Raw genomic sequence first — 22,149 nt, 5'->3', positions numbered from 1 at the left:
CTTCCGCCTTTTTCGCGTTCCCATCTGGCCGATAGCTGTTCCAACTCCTTCTCCCATTCGTCCTATTCGGCAAAGGAACGGTTAATCCGGCATGATCGCGATCATCTACAGACGATGTTACGTCTGATCTATTCGGATCATGATTCGGATTTAAGAACGCGTTGCATTTCATATTTCCATGATTTATTCTCAACCGTTGCATTCCGAGCCGAAGCTATATTTATTCGTTTATTTTATTTTTATATATAAATACAATCCAGTTATCCGACATGTCTGCTCTATCTTCTCGGTATACCGGATAATCGGAATTTCACTGTAGCGTGATCTAGTTCAATGATTCGTCTTATTCATATCGGAATAATACGATCTTTCATCGATCTGTGGAAATATCTGGTGAACGGGCGAGAGATGAAGGAGAAAGATACGTACCCTGAATTCCTCTCGAATCCGTCTGTCCTCCTCTTCGCGATGGTGAGCGAATTTCCGATAGAGGTCATCCTCCTCCTTACGATGTTTCATCTCCAGCCGCGTCTGCTCGTCCCGATCCTGATAATCGAAGCGAAAAAAAGAGTCATCAAGGGCCTTTCTCTTAATTACAAGCGGACAGAGGAGACACCGGTCTTTCTCTGCGCGCGCAGCCGCGCGGCGGGAAATTTCAAACGACCCGTCGCGTCGCCTTGGGTAGTCCCGAGTGGCACGAACGAGTTTCACCGGCGGACAAGTGGCAATTAAAGCGTGGCATCCTCTTCGTCTATCAAAAAGCCGAGGCCGCGCCTAAACGTCCCGTAGGCAGCGACGGTCGTCCAGTTTTTGCCGGGTTTACTTTCACGCCGCGTTTCTGCTTTCCTTCTGTCACGGATCACGCCGGAAATGGCGCGATCCACGCTCCATCCCGGTCGACAAATTGAAGCGTTCGCAGAGAAAGAGAAACGGGGCGCGAGCATGGACGATTCGCGGACGAATTCGTTCCCACGATCCCGTCGTCGTGGATCTGTTTGCTAAGACGACGAAACCGGCGAGGGGAAGTACCGCGACGATGTTTGAAAAAGGTTCGGATTCGGAGTCGCGTTGCGCAAGCGATTTCCTGCGCGACTCGCGCGCGCGCGCTATCCGAGATGCCCACGCTACAGTTACGTCATGGCAGCGCACGTTGTTGCGTGAAATAACCGCAAATAAGGACAATGTTAGGGAGCATTGACATTTCTATCAGCTTCTTGCCAGTTTACGAAGATTTAGACGCGATCTAGGTTGGGATTCAACGAGAGTCTGTAACTCGGAGTTCCTCGTATGAAATCGTATAAATTAAATTGTATAAACTTTTACAGCTTCGTCGTTAACGAAATAGGTATATACCAGCTAATTAAAATAAATACAATGACCAATGCAAGTGGTTGATTTATCGGTTACGAGCTGCGATATTTGTTTAATGATTCACGTGGATTTTCACGCTATGCGCGGTTCTAGATATATATAGACGCAAACTATGACTGTGCATGGAGTAGGTGAGACAAGCGAGTACCAAACTAAGAGGAAAAACAAGTGGATAAAACAGATAAAAGTATCGGGTCAACCCACAAGTTCGTTGGTATGTGAATCATATGTATGATTCACTTTGACCGTTTTATACGAATGGATTAGTTTTTCTCCTTTTTCGCGTGTACGCAGTTGATGAAAAGTAAGGGATCTATGTCTACGAAGTATGACCAAAAACTGTCTAAGACCTACGCTTGCGAATCTGACTCATAACGACGCATCGCGACGCCTTCGGGTCGAAGTCGTGCACCACGAGTCAGACACGTGGTTTGAACCGAACGGATTGAGGTTTAATCGGAGATTATGCAGATGGACTAGTTAATGGAGTTAAATCTATCGGTAGTAGATCTCCTCTGAATATTTATAAGAGATTAAGCGAATTCGTATCAAAACACCTAGACGCTGTAAAAGCCATAAAATTCCAACTCCCCGATTGAAATGCTCTGTGCACTAAGGAATGTTGCGGTTGTGCTCGCTGAAATTGCCTAGACGAGCACCAGTCTCTCGGCGGCAGGTGTAATTAGGTTGCCGCAGAAAAAAGAAAAAAAGACAATTTGTCGTAATAACCGAAAGATTGCTGTTTTGAAATCGATGATCGCTGCTTGTCCCGTCGATCTCGTCACTCGAACGGATCGGCAAAGCGATCGCCGAGACGAGAAAGCGCGTTAATAGGGATCGTTCGGCCGATCTGTTTACTCGAGTCGTCGAAGTACTTTCCTTCGGCTATTTCACTGTGACTAGTTAACCAACATTCCACACGCGATTGGATCCTTCGGCGTTTATTCGAAGAAACATTCTTCATAATAATCAAGGAATTCCTGCCGGTCTGCGATCGTCTCGTGCCCCGCGTTCTCGCGCGACGACCATTTTGAAATTCCACCATGTCGACTCGCGCCGCGAACCTTATCGGTTCTACATAAACGATTTAGTAAAATTCTTCTGCTTGCCAGCCGGTAAAAAGGAAGACCCGCTAATGGGATTAATTCGATCAGTCTGTTTGCTCGCGTCGTTAAAGAAGTAATTCTCTTCGATGCTTGTTTGCGTGACTGGTTAACCAAGATTCCGTCACGATAGCACTTTCCTACATCTGTTTGCTTTTCCCTCGAACGGACAGATGCGTTTAATTCACCGACGCTAACGTCGATTTTGCTAAAAGCTGTCACATCCAAGACCGTGGCTCCTCGTGCGTATCGATGAACAGCGATACCGCTAAAAGTTTGCACTGTCTATTCAATTCCAACGAAACCGTCCCGTCTTCCTGTTAATCCCTTCGTTCGTAAACAGAAGATTTGTATCATCTCTGCCTGTGATTAAACTCAAACAAAGTTCCGCGAGTTCGCCAGTCCCGTCTCTTCTACACCAAGATAAGCCTTCTCGCTGCTGATTATGTTTGACAATTTTTCGAGTGCAGGCAAGAATTTTGCGTAAAAATTGCTAATCTCTTCTCGCTCCTTCGTTGGCAGAGATTATATAAACGTTATGTGCCGGGAAGTATGTCATTAGGTTGTTTGGAAAGTTTGCAGAAGGATTTAAAAGCCACGTATTCTTGCGGAAGTGACATCTCATTGGGTAACATTCGCACTCTTCCTTCCGTGCATATTTTGGTCTTCATTCTCGATAAGGAGTCGTTTCGAGCAGCTTTTAGGCGTCTAGAATTCCTCGTTATTGTACGACACGGATGAAAACCGCGATAAACGATAGCGTGGTGAAGCTGCATCCGGTGAAAGAGGACCGAGAACCAAAATACGTTCCCTGGTCCTATTAGCGCTGTCAAAGTTGACCAGATCCGACGACAAACGAGATACACGGAAACCAAACAAATTTTTCACGAATAGCCGTAACTCTGAACTTTCCACGCGATCCAACTAGAGACCGCGCTGATCCGGACCCGGAATTTCGTTATTTGGCAGAAGTTGGCAATAAATAGCCGTCGGATCGCGGGCAATCCAGGATACGTGGACGCTGAAAGACCGCGGGCTTTCCAACGAGGTATATAATGAAAAGTGGCAATTATAAATAACCACAGAGACGTCTATCAGAGTCCAAAAGTAAACGACGCGATGGCAAGTGGCCACGAACGATCGGATTCCAACGGCGCGCGGTCCAGCCCGCGATCGGCCGTGGAAGCTGGCGACGCGGCCGAAAAAGGAGAGAAAAGAAAGTAACAATAAAATCGATAGACGCCGGTGCACACCATTGACCGCAAACAGCGATTCCAATTAACATCCGTGGGTCGTTTGTTGGCGAAGGCGCGTGAGAGGTGAGCCACAATCGCTCTTTAAAACAGGATACGCACACGGTGGCCCTCCGCTCGCCGCCTCCGCTCTTTCTCCCTCGTAAACGCTGCTCCTTCCGCGGCCGAGCACCGATTCTCTAATTAACCGTCAGCCGCTGCGCGAGTACCGCAAGCGGAAGCGATTCTGGGTCCGCGCGCGAGCTTTCCTTCGCGTGCGTCGGGAAAAATAACGCATTCTTCCGTGGCAACGGTTCGAATAACGTTCACGAGGACGTTCGCATTGTTCCACGGTGCCCCGGAAGCGGCCTGGCCGCGTGAAGAAAGTTCACTCGCGGCTCGTGGAACCTTGACAGCGGATGGACCTCGAGGACGAGATCAAGCCACCCTGCTCGAGGTAGATCTTCGAGGGAGGTCTTATATGGATGACCATAGTTGCGGAATGTCGCATGTTCGTTGAACAGAGTCCATGTCGTACAGGTGTGCGTGAAATGGAGAAATTGCAGAATCCGTTGCAAACTGGTGCAGTTAGAAGTGGGCCTTTACGTTGTACGGTATCAGAATCGTTGCACAACGGAACTTCGATAATCTGATATTCAATAATTCCACATGCTCGATAAGCCCGTGACCTAGAATAGGGCTTCTTAACCTCTTGAATTATGATTCGATTATAAATAAATTCGTGCTTCCTTCTTTCTTTTCATGAAGGCTATTTTAATTTTAGTGGGGTGGATCGATATGTGCATATGTCTTCGTTATAGGGTTGAACTATGGGACTCAACCCCTTTATGAGTCACGTGATACTGAATTTGGGGGTTCGCGAAAATTTGACAACTGCTAATATATATTAGAATTGTAAGAATGTATGACAAAGAATTATTTTAAGTTTATTTTCTTTTATAATGCAAGGAGACGTGATCCTCGAATAGTTGAGCTGCAGTTACAATAAATATACTTTCCCACGAAATTGCCGTATCGTAAATCACAGTCCAACAATTCGATATATTCGATAATCCTGTTCTGCAGAACTCCGAAGCTTCAAGTAAGCCAGATTATTTCAATTGAGCCGAATATCGGCTTGGAAATCGTCGTCTCGTCCACGACAGTTACCGATTCATGGTTCCGCGAATCGTAGAAATCGACGACAGCTCTGTAGAGAACGATCGTGGACGGTTTACGAGCTCTCGATAATTGGGAAACCGCGTAGGCAAACCGATCTCGGGCGTGCCGTCATCCTCGCGAAAGTATGATCGGTTTTAACACTCGGGCTAACGGTCCCGTCGAACGCGCCACTGGTTATCATCGGTTGCAATAAAATAGAGAGCTTTCCGCGTATTGAACTGTTGTAGAGATTCCAACAGTCTTCGACCCGAAGCACCGACCATTGGGATTGAAATAAAAAAAAAAAAAAAAAAAAGAAGAAAAATAGAAAAACAAGCGAATTTTACCGATTTACCAGAGCGGAAAGATTTTGCACCTATGAGGCGCAAACAGCCATCGAATGACACGGTGATTGAATCGAGCGTGCATGGTAACGGGGTGAAAAACTGCGAGAATTTTCAAACACGCGATCTCGAAATTGGCACCAAACTCTGTACGACGATTAACAATATTCCGATTTTATGCACTTAACGCTCGAATTATGAAATCAATTAAAAATAATTTTATCTCTGACGTTTATTAAAAATGAAAACTGATGCTTGCTATATGTCTGCATATAGCATAAACTGATCGGTAGTTAGATCGTTAACAAAAATTATTCTCAAAAATATAAAATAATTTCTTTTACCCATAAGTCTGTCAAGACCAAAATGTCGAAGGCGAAAAGAAGCAAAATAGGATTGAAATAAAAGAGAAGATTATTCGAAACGACCACATCCGGAATTCCCGTATCATTTGCATAGGGTCATCTGACAAACAATGCGGTTTCTCTGAGAACCGAGCAACAAAACATGGCGCGATAAAGGCTAGATAAAAACGATGCAGGAATAAAGAGGAAGAAAATAATTCGAGGAATCGTCTGCCCACGAGAGAAGCCGCAAGGTAACCCAAATACACGGACGCGCGATACATAACCTATAAAACCCGCGAGACGAGTCTCCCGGCTCGTGGAGCAGTGGCGGATCGTCCTTGACGACACAGTAGCATACATTGTCCCGTTGCAAAGAGACGGAAAAATATTTTCATCGTCTCGTCCGCCTCTCGATCCATCTTACCGTCGCGAGGCGCCATTAACGTGCCGTTCCAGGGGCCCGTGCCTTTCCGTTCCTCGTCAACTGGACGCAGAAGGAAACGAGGCGTACGCGGCGTGCTCGACCCTGCTCGGTGCCCACGCTACTTTCGTTTCGTAAGACCGTGCACGCAGGTAGGCTGACATTCACGAAATACTATAAATAACGGCGTAGCCGGCGGGAGGCGTTTTGCTGGATGTGCACGCGAAAGCGGATTGAGAGAAAACGCTTCGATAGTGGAGCGACTAGCGGCTCGGCCTTCTTCTTCTACGCCGGCACGATGGGAAAAGCAGCGGCAATCTCATTTTCATGTAGGGTCCGTCTTCGCCGCGGTACACATTCCTCGAGCGATTCGCGCATGAAAGTCACGGCTGTTGGCACGGAATCCCGGTACCCGGTCCGCATTCCGCGCGATCGGAAATTCGGCTTCCGACGATTTTCCATTCAAACACGCGTCGCCACCCGGGTCCAACTAATCAACGGACTCTGGCGTTTCCACGCGCCGCTGAGCACCCTCGAAATACCTGATTTTATTGTCCCACCGACGACGTCGGGGCGCGAGCGTCCCTCGACTCCACGCTCGAGAACCGGATGTCTCGCCGCGTCGTTCGATCAACCATCGAATATGTTACGTGGATTAACTCGGCTTCCAGCGTGGTTAAGCGATTATTTTCCGGATTCTCTGCGGCATTCGGTTCACCGAACGTAAAAACGGATTCATGGCCCCCGTATGTCTGGGATTTTATTTTTAGTAGATACGTGGTTGGAGTAGCGTGTATCACTCGAGAACAGAGTCGGTTGATAAGCATTCAACGAGATGGGTTAATTTAATAGAGCTCCGCTATTCGTGGCCCAATTCGAGAAGGATAATTCTAGCTAAGTAGCCCAGAAAATCGTGAAACTCGGTCCGATTTCCAGCAATTTAACGGGCTCCTGTAATCAGGTCATCGTTAAAAAGGTATGAAAAAGGGAACGGCGAGACAATTTCCGAATAAATATTCCAGAGCCAAGTATATCCTTATCCCGAGTCTAGTCGTGCGTGTTATCCACGACCAAGTAAGGTGGACACGATATTAACACTAGGTTTACGGACGTTATCTGTATACCTATTTCTAAGGACACCTGTCAAATTGACAGGTAAAGGAAACCACGTGCTTTTTTTTAACGATTAGTTTAATTTAAAAGCAATTATATATTATATTAACATTCTTAATATAAGTTGACTAAATCTGTTACTATCGTATAATTGGAGCAACCCTTCCGTCCAATTGACGGGTTCCGTAAATCTAGTGTTAAGACGCCCGCCATTTTTACAATTCGATCGATCGGCTGAGAAGAACGCGTGGTCGATGCGCGGATCTCAACGCGATTCTTAGTCTTGCATGGAAACTCGGGCGAAGGAAGGAAATTTCGATGAAACGGTCGGTGGTAATTAAGCCGATGGCTGGCGTAATTACGCGGCGGATCGGCGTCGGAATAGAGGTAACCCGCTCCTAATATGGCGGTGACCGTGACGAATGATTTCACCGGACTATGCGAATGACTCACCAGATAATAATCGATGGGCTTCTCGCGTGCCTTGCTGTAGCCCTTCTGAAGCTCCGTCTGCTTAAGGGCATGGGCGATGTGAAGCGCGCTCGCATCGAATCTCCCATACTGGTAGCTCCCGTCTCCGGAATAATTGTGGTTGTACGGCGAGGACGCGCCTCCGCCGGCGTTCCCATGAAGATCACGCTGGGACGAATTCGTGGCCGGCGGTGAACCGTGTCCGTTTAGGTGCCTGGCACAATTAGGCGAGTCTACATTATCGTAACTGCAACAAAATCATGCAACGGGTCTTCAGGGGGTCTGGGGTTCGTCGTCGTCGCTTTTACGAGAATTTTCCCTCCAACTTGCCCGATCGACTGGCAAGCCAATAGACTAACAGAGGAGACACCGACCAGACGATTTCGAAGGGTTCCACGACGACGGATGACGAGGGATAGAGAAAGAGAAGTCGTCTGCGACCATGGTCCCAGAGTGCTGCGTTCGCCACCGCTTCCGGCATTTAGCATGCAAATTCAAGGATTCCACGCGACAGGGAACTGGGTCAGGCTTTTTAACGGGGCCTTGGAAACGTTTCCCTACGTGCAAACTCTGGTTCCGTGCGCGGGCTCATCGACGATTCAGCCGCGTTCCAACGAGCATCCTAGAACTAATTGCCACACGAGCCGAGCCAACCACGAGCCTGATTCATTGGTTCGACTAGGAAAAATCCGACAAGAGGCGCGCGTCTCGTGCACGAGCACCGCATCGCTTATGAGAAACCAGAGTCTCGGTTAAATGAATGTGTTACACCTCTCGCTCGTTCTCTCCTCCGGGGTTCATTCACTTGCGACCAAGCCACCGCTGCTTCTTCTTCTTCTTCTTCTTCTTCTTTTTCTTCTTCTTCTTCTTCTTCTTCTTCTTCCCCGGCTTCGGCTTCTACTTCTTCCTCTTCTTTTTCTTCCTGCTCGCGTACTTCTTCCTCTCTCCCGCTCTGCCTCTCTCGCGTGCACGCTCGCGCTGCTTGTGTCAGCCTCGGGCAGCTCGCGAAACGCGGCTACAAGAAATTCTTCCACTGCACGCGTAACCCGTGTGTGCACGCATGCTTCTTGCGCGTTGCTCCGCGGTGAAAACGATTCCGAGAGCGATATAAATCGACGCCTCGAGAATTTTCAGGAACACCAATTCGATCCCCAGCAGCGTGGTCCTTTTGCCGCCGATCGGCAGGTATGTCGGCCCCCCCTTATGCCAGCAGTCCCACTCGCCTGACCAATATGCTCGCCCCGTTTGTTTCCGCTTCGAGTATTTAATATTTCGTTTAATATCTTATATTGAAATTAAAAAATCCCATAAAATCTTTTATTTCTGAGTTTCTCTTTTTCCTATTCACAATAATGATATTCGTGCTTTGGCTTTGATGATATTCGTGTTAATTTGGTTATTGAAATTGGGAACATTGTGCATTGGGTTGTCCAATGTTCGATTTTCAGTAGGTGGCGTAAGGACAGGTCTGAATATATCAGAACAATTGAAAATAAATGACATTCGTACATATCGTAATAAACGGTACTTCAATCATATTTGGAAAAAAAATGGAGAAAATGAAAATTAGGAAACAAAATTAACCTTGTTATCTTCCGAAATATGCGAATTATAATTAAAAATTGGTTCCATCGATATACGATCTTCTTATATTAATTTTAAGTTCCATATTCTTATGTGCTCATTTAATTTTTCGATTTTTATTAATTATTATTAATCTTACGATCACAAATATAATTAAATTATTGAATATTGTGAGAAAATCCATATTTGTTTCTTGGCAAGTGTATCTCTGCAATTTTTTGGGATCTATCAGGCTTAGGGTGAGCATTAAATTGGTTAAATCCTGAAATCCTTGCGACCAGATTAGATTTACGTAAGGTTTCCATAGAGGTATATTTGTCGGTGGTTTTGCCGTGTTTTTTGGCTACCCGGTACTTGCCGAACGCTGCAACAGGTCTTTCCCTGATCGATTTTATAGCCTGTAAGGTGTAATTAGGATAAGACCTGGTTAATTCGGGCTTTCGTTTGATTTAGACACAGCACGCTCCTTCTTCTTGCAATTAACCGGAATCGAATAGGTTCCACCGTTTCGTCCTTATTTGCACAGCACCCATGGTATGCCGTGAAATCTTGCCGATTCTGATCTAGTTAATGGAAACTGTATTTCGCCTCCAGCCGCTAATCCTTATCGATTAGGCTAGCTTAAGGACGATTTCCCGGACGTCCCAGACTTTCGTTTAACTTCCCATTGCAGCTCCAAGTCTTTAACCATACTTCATTTGTTTGTATACATCGTCGAGAGGTGGTTGACCTTGAACAATTATGAACGGATTTTTGATGCGTTAGTATCTTTGTCCATTGTGTCTCCACTTGTGAAAATTTCGCTTTTCCTGCTGCTCTGACGCTATTCTCTTCTTGCGAGCTTATTGTTTCGAACGATGGTACTCTTCTGGTGTCCTTGTACTCTCTTTTTGTTACTAGATCTCGTTCTTTAATGCTCTTTTTGCTTTCCTCTTATTGTCAGAATTTTTTCTCGTCGCGTTCATCAGTTGTTACTTATCGCTTTTCTTTTATAGACTGGAGTTGTTTCCACGTGCATAGAAGCACAGTGCTGGATCGTTTTATCAGCTAGCCAGCAGTGAGTCACCAAGAACGTCTTGACAGTGGTCAAGAAGTTGCCAAGAGTGACTTTGAAGAAAGTGGATGTTCATCGTGTATATTGGATATTTAGCCAAAGAATAGACTTTGATACTCTAGGCCAATTTTGGATCCTGGTATAATCGTAGCGAATCAAAGAGGCAGAAGTTGGAACTCGTTACCAAGTCGAGCATCCTTTCGTGAACCTTGGCGAACGATATTTAACTCGAAAGAGCAGCCATCACCGGCCAAGTGTGGACCAAGTTTCGACACACGTACCTTTACACGCGATAATCCCTCAGAGTGTTATTCCTTTCGAAATAGAGCGATTAATCCCGAAACATTTGTCACTCCAAAAAATTAATATGCACCTAACCCAATGACTGCGATAAAATTAGGTAAAAATTTGATATATTCGAGCAGAACCTAATTTCAACATTAAGAATTGAAAACCTCGTTTAGGAGTGCAACAAATTTACCTTAATCTCGTTTTAATCCCTGTAATACCACCGATACTGCTACTCAGAGTCTCGATGTTAGACCTCGCTGCACGAGCACTATTATAGGAACCGGAGGAACCATTAGGAAGCGGACACGTTTGATATGAATCGAAAGATCGAAGGAAACGCGACATGGTACGGCATATTTTTCTTGCATGGATCGAAAGACGAACGCAGGATCGTCTGGCCGATCGCGTCCATGCGAATCTCTCGGAGGCGAGCTCGTTATTTCAAGGAAATCGGGTCAGCCATTGACATTCCGGCCGGAGAGCAAGTGTGCTTCTCGCGCGCACAATCGCGGTTTCACACTTTGTTCGAGACCTGGTCGGGATTAAGGCCAATGTGGCGATGCGTTATGTAACGAAGATGAACCAGATGGCTCGGCTGACACGTATGCATATAGGACTCGGGAACGACTGCGAGCCAACGCGTATTCGTGGCGAACAATTGTCACGGACAGTTCGTGAAAAAAATTCCGGACTTGTAGAAAAGTGTCCGAGTTACGTGACTGACTTTCCGATCCCCGTTCCGACGAGGAACAATGAATTTTCGGCGTGCCGGTGGGCGAACAGACGCGAGAATTATATCCGTGATCGAAATTCCGTTTTACATGGAGGAAAACGAAACGTACGACAGCAGCCGATGAGCCGAGTGTGCGATAAAAGATTAATCGTTGCCAAGGTTAAAGAACACGGTTAACAAACCGTTAACGCGATCGTTGGAGCACAAAAGGCCGCGCGACCATTTATACTCCATTTAAACGAGGATCTCGATTTAACACACCGAAGGGAAAGTGGTGAAACCGAACGTGAAGCGAGTCGATCGACTTTCCGGCGTATCGTTCGAGTGCCATTAAAATACAGGAAACGTAAAGGAGAGCCGTGCACGTTAATTTTCTGCAGACTGTTGTGCAGCAGTTTGCGTTTAACGGCTCGGCCATCCACCGGCGGCGCTGCTGCTAAAAGGGAGGAAAAAAGGAGCAAAAGGAAAGATATGAATAACCCGGACTCCGTGACAGACAACGATGGAATTTTAACGAGGCTTAACGCGACTTTGTCGAGACGAATCTCGTCGCCCGGCTTCGATTTTCCCATTAAGAGAATTACACGCATCGATCACACGTAGAAATTCGCGATTCGTCACAGCGTTATTGAACGTCCTGCGAAGGGGACGGACCGGGCGAGGCGGCGAGAGAGGCAAATATATGGGAAGAAAGGAAAAAGAGAAATGCGTTAATTCTACGATCGCTTTCAAGGTATCATTACCGTGCTAGTAAAACGTTCCCAGCGTAACTCAACCCGTAACCTTTGGAATAGCAATACCGGTTGCGTACGATCGCAGCCACGTCCTTGGAATCGTCAAACGCGGCTTAAGAAGGCTTAATTACGCGCGTGTCACGTCCCTACCCTGTTCGCAGACTCGAAAATTACACGCTCCTGCTATGCTGCACCACACTTTTCCTCGATCCACGCCACGCCTGGTCGAGTGTTCCTCCGTTTCCGGTGGCCGCGGAAGAGCAAGAACGGTCGGACGCGACGATGCAAATCGCTGGACTCGTTTGACCACGTGTCACGAGCTAATCTCGCGATTATGCTCGCTGTTATTTAACCAGCCCCCTTTTGCTCATGGGATGACAGCGTTTGATAGATTCCTAGAAGCGAAATAGCGTTCTACCTTGAACACTGTTTTTCCGTTTCCCCTCGTGCTCCGATCGCGATGCTAGTGATACTCATGAGATAAAACGGTAACGGCATAAGAATCGTTGCGTTGTTGCGCTCGTATCGCGATAAACGTAACGGGGAACGAAGGAAGGGTTGGATCGAGTGGATCTCGCGCGGTCCAGTTCGCTCGTTCGAGTTTTCTAGCCTAGATGAAGCGATGCGAGGCCGTCAGAAGTGGATATTCCTCTGGCTGCGATTCGCAGGGGATGACTACTCGGACAGAGAAGCCGCTACGATTCCCGAATTCCCGAGGAACGGGCCTCGATCGCTTGACATTTGTCGTATCGAGGGATATTTTTAACGTTCGGCGACTAGTTCAGAGACGAATCAGACCGGACGACTTCCAACAGAGACGATACACCCATCCCGGTGTTAATCGATTCACCGAGGCTCGAGCAATTTCTCAGTGGACCAAATTAACACACTCTACTACCTCCTACTTAGCAAGTCTACAGCACACATTCGTTCCGCGAACCTACCGCAAAGTCCTACATCTCTATCCCGGGTAGAGAGTTCGCTGGTAGGCTAACATTGTACAATTTGATGTTAGAAAATGGCGCAATTGGTTAATTATCCAAGACCATTTCCGCAGGAATGGTAGAAACACGAGGCGAGGTATCGAGTGGTAAATTAACAATGAAACGAAACAATGGGAGATTCCGACTCCGGTGACCTTGAATAAATTACTTATAATTATTACAATTACCAGGAACTAGGAACCATTTTCTCAACGGTGTTACGGATACGAGATAAAGCGTCGAATGTGATACTAAATCGACACGGAAACGGAAGAATGGAAGATTCTGATCTCGTTGACCTTGAGCAACGAATTCATTTTGCGAACAATCCAAGTGTTACAGAAAATATACAATTCGTTCAGACTCGATACACCTGATCATTTTATAGGAAAATGGTAGAAACGCGAGACAAAGGTACCGGATATTACATTGACTATGAAACGAAACAGAGGACTCTGCTTCCAGTAGTGACCTTGAGCATCCAAACAATCGTTAAAAGCGTTATAGAAAACATACATTTCGATCAGAGTCGATTCCTCTGATCATTTTCTAAACAAATGATAGAAAGGTGAGACAAAGGTACCGAATATTACACTGACAATGAAACGAAACAGAGGACTCTGCTTCCAGTGACCTTGAGCATCTAAACAATCGCTACAAAGCGTTACAGAAAATATACAATTCGTTCAGAATTGATACCCCTGATCATATTCTAGGAAAATAGTAACAATGTGAGACCAAGGTACCCAATATTACACTGATAATGAAACGAAACAGAGGACTCTGCTTCCAGTGACCTTGAGCATGTAAACAATCGTTACAAAGCGTTACAGAAAATGTACAATTCGTTCAGAGTCGATACCCCTGATCATTTTCTAGGCAAATGATAGAAAGGTGAGACAATGAAACGAAACGGTGGAGGTCTCTGCTTCCAGCAGCGACCTTGAGCATCTAAATTCGCTTTACGAAGAATCTACCGCGATTAGGTGTTATGGAAAGTCTCTTACCAAGGCGGATAAACTCCTCGCGGCGACCCGCCGCCGGCTCTGATCTGCTCGTTGACGTAACCGCTCCTCGGTACGTTCAGCGCGGACCTAATGACCACGCTGGACCCGTCCAAGGTTCCAGGCCCCGGTTTGGGAACGTGGCTGCTACAGTACACCTCCTTGTCGTTGATCGTGTGTTGGTTGTTGTAGTAGGTCTTCAGGGTCAGCTTGGTGCCGCAGATCGCGCACTTGAAGCAGCCCGCGTGAAAGAACGTGAAGTCCTTCAGCGGGCCGACCCTGTCCACCTGGTACACGGTCTGAGCGCACCTCAGACACGTGCTCTCGTAAAAGTTCGGCCGATACATCGTCCTCTCAGATGCTTCTGCCGTTTAGCTTCCGTTTCCTGCTTGATTCCTCTGACTGTGTCCTCAGGCCGGGCTGCTCCTCGCTGTGCAAGACGCTGCGTGCCACCTAGACAGGCAAGAAACTCGATGTCAGCTGGAGATGCCAGGCACGAGATGAGAAATTGCACGAGAAAGGGAATAGATCTTCGAGAGATTTGCATTCGCGATACGGTGGCGAGATGGGGATCAGGTATGGGCGAGTAATCGATGATCGAGGAATCATCGCTGGGATGGAATTCCTCTGGTGTTTTTTTTTTTTTTTTCTTTTTTTTGCGAAACAGGAGAAAAATTATGGTCGGTTACGGTTTCTAGATACGATCGGTGAAAGAGTAGCTAATAATTGGCGGCAAGGTAATGGCATAGAGGTGCTGTACGATTGCACAATGATAAGCAAACAGAGCAAGACCTATGAAACGTGGATATATGGGTACGGAACTTTCGAATCGTAGGGTAATATAGAGGTTCGAAGAATATCGATGCAACGCCCGATGATAGCGTTCCGAACTCATTTATGTTCGTACTTTGTCTGGAATAACGAGGGAATCTCAGATTGCATGCTCGATCGAGGATGTCGATAGTGGTTTTCACTTCGTTAGGTGCCTATTAATTGATCCTGGGATGAAAGTGAAACGCGATGTCTGATTTGAGAAATTTTCTAATTATCCCACGCGTTTCCTGAAAATTTCGTAATACAATGAGAGATTTATCATTTAAATCGAAGCTTCGTTTGATAAACTGTCAACGTGATAGGAGAACGTGATACCATTTAGAGTATTTAGAATAGCTCGATTATTTTTCATTTTCTCACCCAGTCTATCTATAATCAACCCAAAGCATAAAATATAATTGCAAAACAAGCAATTGCAAATAAAATAATCGAAATAAATTAGGATGAGCGCGGTAAATTTGATGCTCGGTAAAATAATTACCGAGTCAATTGCAAATAAAATAATAGAAACAAATCATCCCGCCGCTTCCAAAGTGCACGAAGGTGGCAGAAACGTTTCATAAGTTCAACCATACAACCCGGCAAAGCTCGTGCCTTAATTGGCAGTAATTACCGCGATGCAAAGCGCGCGTGCGCGAATCAGACCGAGGCTGTTTCCCAACTCCCAATAATTACCCCGCAGGATGTTTAAACAAGAGGAGGAAAAGGAAATAAAAATGAAAAAAAGCCACGAGATAAGAACAAACGAAGAAACGAGCCAACAGAAACCACGATACGATAGCATCTCGATCGGCAGGCGATCGAAGATGATAAGCCTAAACGCATCGTTATTAGGACTGACCGAGCCGCCGACACTTTCCTGCCAGCTTTTGCAACGAATCGTTGCCAATACTTTTCATAGTGGGCGACCAGCGAACGGATAATTGCAACAGATTTCACGAGCTCACGGTGTACCCGGCAATAACGTCATATAGGGATTTTCACACGTGCGAACGAAACCGTACGTCCTCGTTAACGCTTCGTTCCACGATAATCGCCTTTCCTGTTACGATCGCCGCGTGGAAATCGCATTTTTTCGTTCCAACCTGTTCCCTCATCGTTTCCATACGTCCATCTTCCACGCTCGCGCAAATTACGCAATCGCGAACGTGACAGAGTGCATTCTAGTAGATGTGAAGGAAATTTTTGAAACGAACTATCACCGATCTTTTCGAAATCATCTTGGTTTTGCCGATTGTTCGACGCGATCGGTTAAGTCTCGGGACGATCGAGCTTTTCCTCTTTCTCTCCGCGATTCTTCCTGTGCGCGAATTCCCCGGCGACCACAATGGCGCTTACGTCATTCCGTTAGCGACCATGCACAACAATACCGTAATAAACGCAGGATAGTCCGTCTCACGCATCACCGAATCGCGGCTTTCCGCTCGCCGCGACACGCACTGATTCTTTTTTTCAGACACCACCTCTCCGCGAGCTGTCCAGGGACGAAAAGTTCGCGAAGAAGATGGACGCGCTGGAAAGTCCCTCTTCCGGAGAACGAGCACGCGCCGGTCACCCGGGAGAAAGCATTTTATTTCGCGAACCGATCATTCCGTCGATGTCGAACACGTTCCTGGCTTATCAGCGGCTACCATAGCGTGCAACCGCGATTCTTTGTGCCACTCGGCCGTGGCGGGCTCTGAAAATATCGGACCCCTGCGTGGCTCGAACAATGGGGGTTAGCTTGTTAGGCAGTTTATCGATGAAATTTTCATCGGCTAAAAATCCCGGAAACCTTGTCAACGTTGCTATCTGCGAACGCGTTATGATCCGGTACAGGATCTACCGTGCGCGATCTGCGTCGAGAAACTTCCAAGTCGGCCTCTGGACGGTATAAAGATCGGAATCGCGTTCCCGATCGCCGTCGTGTCGGACCTGCTAATTTCGGTGTCAACTGGAAATTTATACCGTGGGTGCTAATAATACATACTTTTTCTCTTCTCCCCGTATGTGGGAAATAATTTTGTCACTTTCTAAATTGTTCTATCGTTTCATTCTGCTCGTTCCATAGAATTCTCGCTAGATTTTTATCCCGAGATATTTCTAGGAAGCGAACGGTATTTTCATTTGCTCTAATTCCTCCGCGATTTTTTAACTCTATGGAATTTCTAGCGATTTTATACGCAGCTAGGTCCCCCCGATCGTCGCAAGCAACAGATCTTGTATTTCTGTAACAGCGACTTGGAAAGGAAGATGTCGCGCACACGGAAGTGGCGATTCGCGTGGCGTTGCCGATTTAACGAAGAAACAAGCTCGATCGACTCGTGTCTCACGCTCGGACGTACCGGCAGTCGTAAATCGCATCTGCGTCCATCGCGTGTCATTTCCCTACGTGCCCCTCGCATTCGACTACGAAAACCTCGACTCCGGTTAATTGTCAGAGTCGTCGGTCTCGCTCGAGCAGATCGGCGACTTCGCGTGCATTTCAATCGCGCGATGTTACGCAACGTTGCAAGAGGAAATGGTAACGAGTGCCCGTAAAACGCGACACTTCCAATTACGGCCGCTCGTCGCTTTTCATTCATCCTGTTGCGCATGTGTGGTCGTCGAACGCGCAATTTCAAACGCGCGGTATCCATACATGTACCGCGTTTCATGGATCACCGGCTCCGATCGCCGCTCGAACCCGGCGATCCAACAGTAAAAATCCTTCCCCGACCATGTGACACGGGCGTCCGTGGAAAATTAGCGACGTCGGGCATGAGAAAATTATTTATCGCATTCCACGCATCGTTTATCACTCGATAATGCCCGCTCGAATACCCGCTGTCCCCATTCTGGCCCACCTTCTCCTAGGTATTTACGCTCGGCTCGCGCACGCACGCTCGTACGTGTATACGTGCGACCACGCACGCACACTCGCGAACGGCCACGTAGCCGTGTGCACGTACCTGCACGCACACGCGCAGGCCGGCGCGCGGACGCGCCACGTAACTCGGCGTTTCGCGTTAAAGAAACTTTATCGAGGTGACTCGAACGAGGTATACGCACGTACGCGGAGAGGAGGCTCGAGCGTGCGCGATGTTTCGCGCGGAGACGCGGATACAACGGGTTAACGGCATCGTGGATCAGCGGAAAAGGCGTGTTCCCGTGTTTGCGACAGTTTGTCTGGTTACTTAACGCGCGAAAGTACCGGTGAATAGCAGGCATTCCACTGAACGGGCACATCGATGGGCCCTGGTACACGTTGCACGGCTCTTTCTCCATCTTCCTCTCTCCTGCCGGCGATTCGAGAGATCCGAGCGATCTCTCGAGCACCGTGGAACACGAGAATCGACTCCTCGAGGCGCATCAGATTTGTCAAGCACGTGTACCATTGGGTAACGAAATAAATCGTGCATCGCGAGACCGATGGGTATCACGGTACCGGCGATCGTGTCTCGAGGAGAGAACGAATATTCGCGATATTCGCTGGCGAATATCGGAACGCGGCATGAATTCGACCGGTCGTTCTAGAGGCAAGACAATTGGAGCAGCGAGCAGGATGAAAAAAAGCCGAGTATGCCAGCAAGGCCAGTGTTCCCTCCTTCCCCCCTGGAGAAGTGGTCGACACCGGTACGATATATCCAGTGCATACTCACGTTCTCATGCTTCCATGTCCAGCAGCTTGGTCCACGAGAAACCTCGGCACCCGTCCCGGTGCAGTTCGAACATCTCTCCTTCGAGCTCCTCGGTCGTGTTTCCTTCTCTCTGCCGGCCAACGTCGGACACGATTTACTTTCTATCGACGAGCCGTGCTCCGCCTACGGGTAGGTAACCGAGACACTGCGAAAAATCGCGCACGATATACCACGGTACGGGCTTCCCTCTTCCGGTCGTCGTTACAGCCGCACCGAGCATTGAAATCACCAGGTGCCGATGATCACCGCGGGGCCGACGAGGACCTCGTGTTCGCGCGCGCACCGTCCACCCAGCCCACTGGCAGACAAAGAAGAGAATTCCGGGAACAGATCCACCTGCCAGGTAGTCGCGATGTGTCTGTCCTGTCTTCACGGACCTCTAGCAGAGTGAAACCGTGATCACGGTGACGATCGACGCTGCGTGAACGACGTTCCGGTTTGTCCCTCGATGGATCGCGCGTGCACACAGGCCCGGCCTATGTCTCGACCTTCCCGTCCACGCGTACGAACGTTTTCTGGCACCGTTTTCGTGTGTCCGCCACCTGGAATGAGGTCTCGCCACCAAGCGAGGCGGCCACGCGAGAGGTCGAACCTGAATATCGCCACCTGCTTCCTTCGACGTTCCAGGAAGATCTGAGGTGAGAGGGACGGCCATTTTGAGGGACCGCGCTGGCTCTCAGGTGGCGCTATGGTTGGAGAACCGTGGCTGCACCGGTGTGGGTATCACACTCTTTTACGTGCGCTCACCTGGCGAGGTTCTGTCTTTGTCACCTGTGACGATCCACGCACATGCTCGTCTTTCGTGCATTCCTTGCAAAGAAATCGCCTTTCCTTTGTCTTCCATTTTCTTTTCCTCTTTTTCCTTTCTTTTTCCTCTCCTCGAGACTCGCGTCGAGCCGTAGAAAATCGATCGCGCGATTTTCGATCGCGTACGTGATTCCCGGCCGATTGTTCCAGGACCTGTCGGTTTCTCAGGCTGCTTGGAACGCGGTCCCGATTCACTACTTTCGTTCGAACGACTGATCGATACGTGATGGGAAAAAAGAAAGCGGCGAACCAGTCTGTTTACCGAGATCGATGCCCACCGTTTTAGGATGTGTCCCGGAATCGCTTTTAAATCCTCCTCTGTTAAGCTGCTGTCACGACGCGAGCTTCCACTCGTCACTAGCTTACCGATTCAATCACGCGAAATCGGAATTACTGCCTGTCGGTCCAACGTGATTTTTCGCCTACCGCTTTATGACCAACTTTCACTGACTCATTGGGAACACGGATCAATGGAATGCTAAACCCGAGCCAAGCGACGATTGTCGATCCGCCGACGACAATGGGCGGGTTTCGAACTGTCGACAGGTGTGTCAGGTGTACCGACCTCGTCGATGGTACCCGAGAGACGAATTAAATTTGTTTCCAATAATGCAACGAAGTACGTGCTTACGCGAAGTGGCTTACGTAACGATTCTCGAGGTCGAGCAGCGAATACGATACGGACAAGGATCGTCGATAACGTATTAACTTCGCCATATCTGCGTATAGTAATTCGATGATTTCCCCTGCGCTGTTTTATATCGAGCAAATGGTTAATTTCCTCGCCGTGCGATTAGCGGCAACTTCTCTACGAAAAGTTACACTTAATGAATCTCTTACGGTCGTAAAAACGGAACATTAAGCCCCCATCAACCTGCTTATGGTTGTTTTCACCCGGCATACCGAGATATCGGGCTTCGATATCTCGAATGAGATCATTTGCCTGGGAGAGCGTACGGGCGGATGTTTTTTCGTCCGAATGAAAAGCAGGTTGCTCACGGTTAACGACGGATTCGATAAATTATTTAAATGAATTGTTCAGACCCCTCTCGCCGAGATCTCTCTTTCTCGCTGCCTCGACGCGGCGCGTTGGCCGGCTCGATTTAGCGAACTGCTCGCGGAGACCTGTTTCTTGTAATTCGAAATTGAAAATGAGAGAAAAGGAGGCGGCAGAAGGACGAAGGAAAGGGAGGAAAGAATCGAATGTTTTCACGCGGTGCCGGCATTTCGAGGCCCACGCGAGACGCGAGCGTTTTCTACACACGTGGGAAGTAAGTTGTAAGCGATGATGCAACCGTGGATATAATACAGATGCAAATTTACGTCGGCAACAGTTAGCATATAATTACACCTTACTGTATTTAGTTTTACGGGTGTATAAATTGATACGAGTGGTCTACCTTTCTGGCATTCTTCGCGCTTGTTTCCCACTCTTTCGTTGGCCGTCCAGGAGGAATCGCCATAACTGGAATGGCGCAGGTATTTTTACTTTTGTACGAGCCTTCGTGCATTTCTATGTGAACAGTGCACCGTCCGAGTGGCATACGAGATGGGAATGACGTTATACGATAGCGATATCGAATGGTCATTAGGATTCGAATATATGCTACTTCCTTTGCAATTATATCATTGTTCCGAGAACGATTGCATTATGTATTCCTCGCGAGACAATGGGCAGAATTTATTAAAGAGAAATTTATTACAATTGAATGGGGAGAGCTTTCTTTCATCGATTCGTTATGAGCTGTTTATAAGTTGCAACCAAGTAATGGTATCAATTTACGCCTGTGTCTCGCTCGATGTATATTTCATACCGTGATAAATTCAACGAAATATGCTCCGAGATAAATCCATTTATCGGTCGTATCAATTTTTCACTTCATTTTAACAGTTTATTGCCGGAGTTTATTGTAACAGTTTATTGTAACCGTATCGCAAACAAACCTCTAAATATAAATTCGTTCGTTTCGCGCGATATGTTTTCCATTGTCGATGCACATTACGTTTATTTAGTTTTTATCCAAACAACTGTAAATTAAACACGCGTAATGCGTGTGTATATAGTAAAACATTTATTCGTCGAACCGCTGCAACTCCAATTTTTAAAAAATATCCTGAAATCGATATTCAAATATCGAAGAGCAATTAAAATTTCCAAATAAACCAAGTCCGAATTTACTCGATCAATTTATCCCTAAATCAATCACGCTCTACAACAACGACAACAACGAAATATATACCCAGACTGCATCACTCGTCCTCGTATTTTGTTACATACGCACCAAAATTCTTATTTACCAAATTTTTACTGCACAGTCGGAACTTACGTTTCTATAAAAAAAATAAAATATCGAGTAATTAACCCTCTGCACTCGAGAGGCGACCCTCAGTCGCCATTTAATCGGATTCTAAAGATTGATCGACGATGCTTGGAATGTCGAAGTAAAATAATTCTACGTCTTAATTTGCATACGATTTCTTATTTACCGTTTCAAAAATATCGTCGACTTTATGGGAGAAAGTCTTCGAATTTGCTATTTTTCTGTAACGAAAAAATGGCCGAGTGCAAAGGGTTAAGAATTTCGTCGTACAAGCGAGTCTCGTTACGCGAATTTCTCAATTAATTTCAAGGAACCGGGGCCGTCGAGCTACCCTGCAAAACCCGCGACACCCTCGACACCCAACGAGTGTCCCAATTTCGGCACATCAAGTTCCCGGTGGAATTCGCGGTCGCGCGAAAAAGAGGATCAAGATCCCGGCGTCTAAGCTCGTAAGCAGGCGATCGTAGTCACCTACGGTTTTCCTCGAGCGAGTGCCAGCTCTAACGCTTCTAAACGCGCGCGGCGTCGCGATATATTTACGCGAACGGGGAGACTTCGGTAAAACGGTGGCAGCGGTCCAGC

The 22,149-nt window shown here is 47.2% G+C and overlaps 1 protein-coding gene across 1 annotated transcript in view; it reads right to left on the bottom strand.

Annotated features, from left to right (window-relative positions):
• The window catches only part of Hil (peptidase hillarin), a 24,043-nt gene extending 4,997 nt beyond the window's left edge, over positions 1 to 19,046 (bottom strand). The window contains exons 1-5 of the mRNA XM_017907359.1: positions 18,401 to 19,046; positions 13,950 to 14,399; positions 7,546 to 7,810; positions 430 to 546; positions 2 to 62 (exon numbers count right to left, since the gene is read on the bottom strand). Of these exons, the coding sequence (XP_017762848.1) occupies positions 2 to 62; positions 430 to 546; positions 7,546 to 7,810; positions 13,950 to 14,293 (787 nt within the window). The 5' untranslated portion in view covers positions 14,294 to 14,399; positions 18,401 to 19,046. The remainder of the gene's footprint in view (position 1; positions 63 to 429; positions 547 to 7,545; positions 7,811 to 13,949; positions 14,400 to 18,400) is intronic.
• Positions 19,047 to 22,149: the final 3,103 nt, after the last annotated feature.

The sequence above is a fragment of the Eufriesea mexicana genome, unplaced genomic scaffold (assembly GCF_001483705.2).
Source record: "Eufriesea mexicana isolate 0111107269 unplaced genomic scaffold, ASM148370v2 scaffold47447484, whole genome shotgun sequence".
Lineage (NCBI taxonomy): Eukaryota > Metazoa > Arthropoda > Insecta > Hymenoptera > Apidae > Eufriesea > Eufriesea mexicana.
This window is presented reverse-complemented; position numbering and strand designations above follow the sequence as displayed.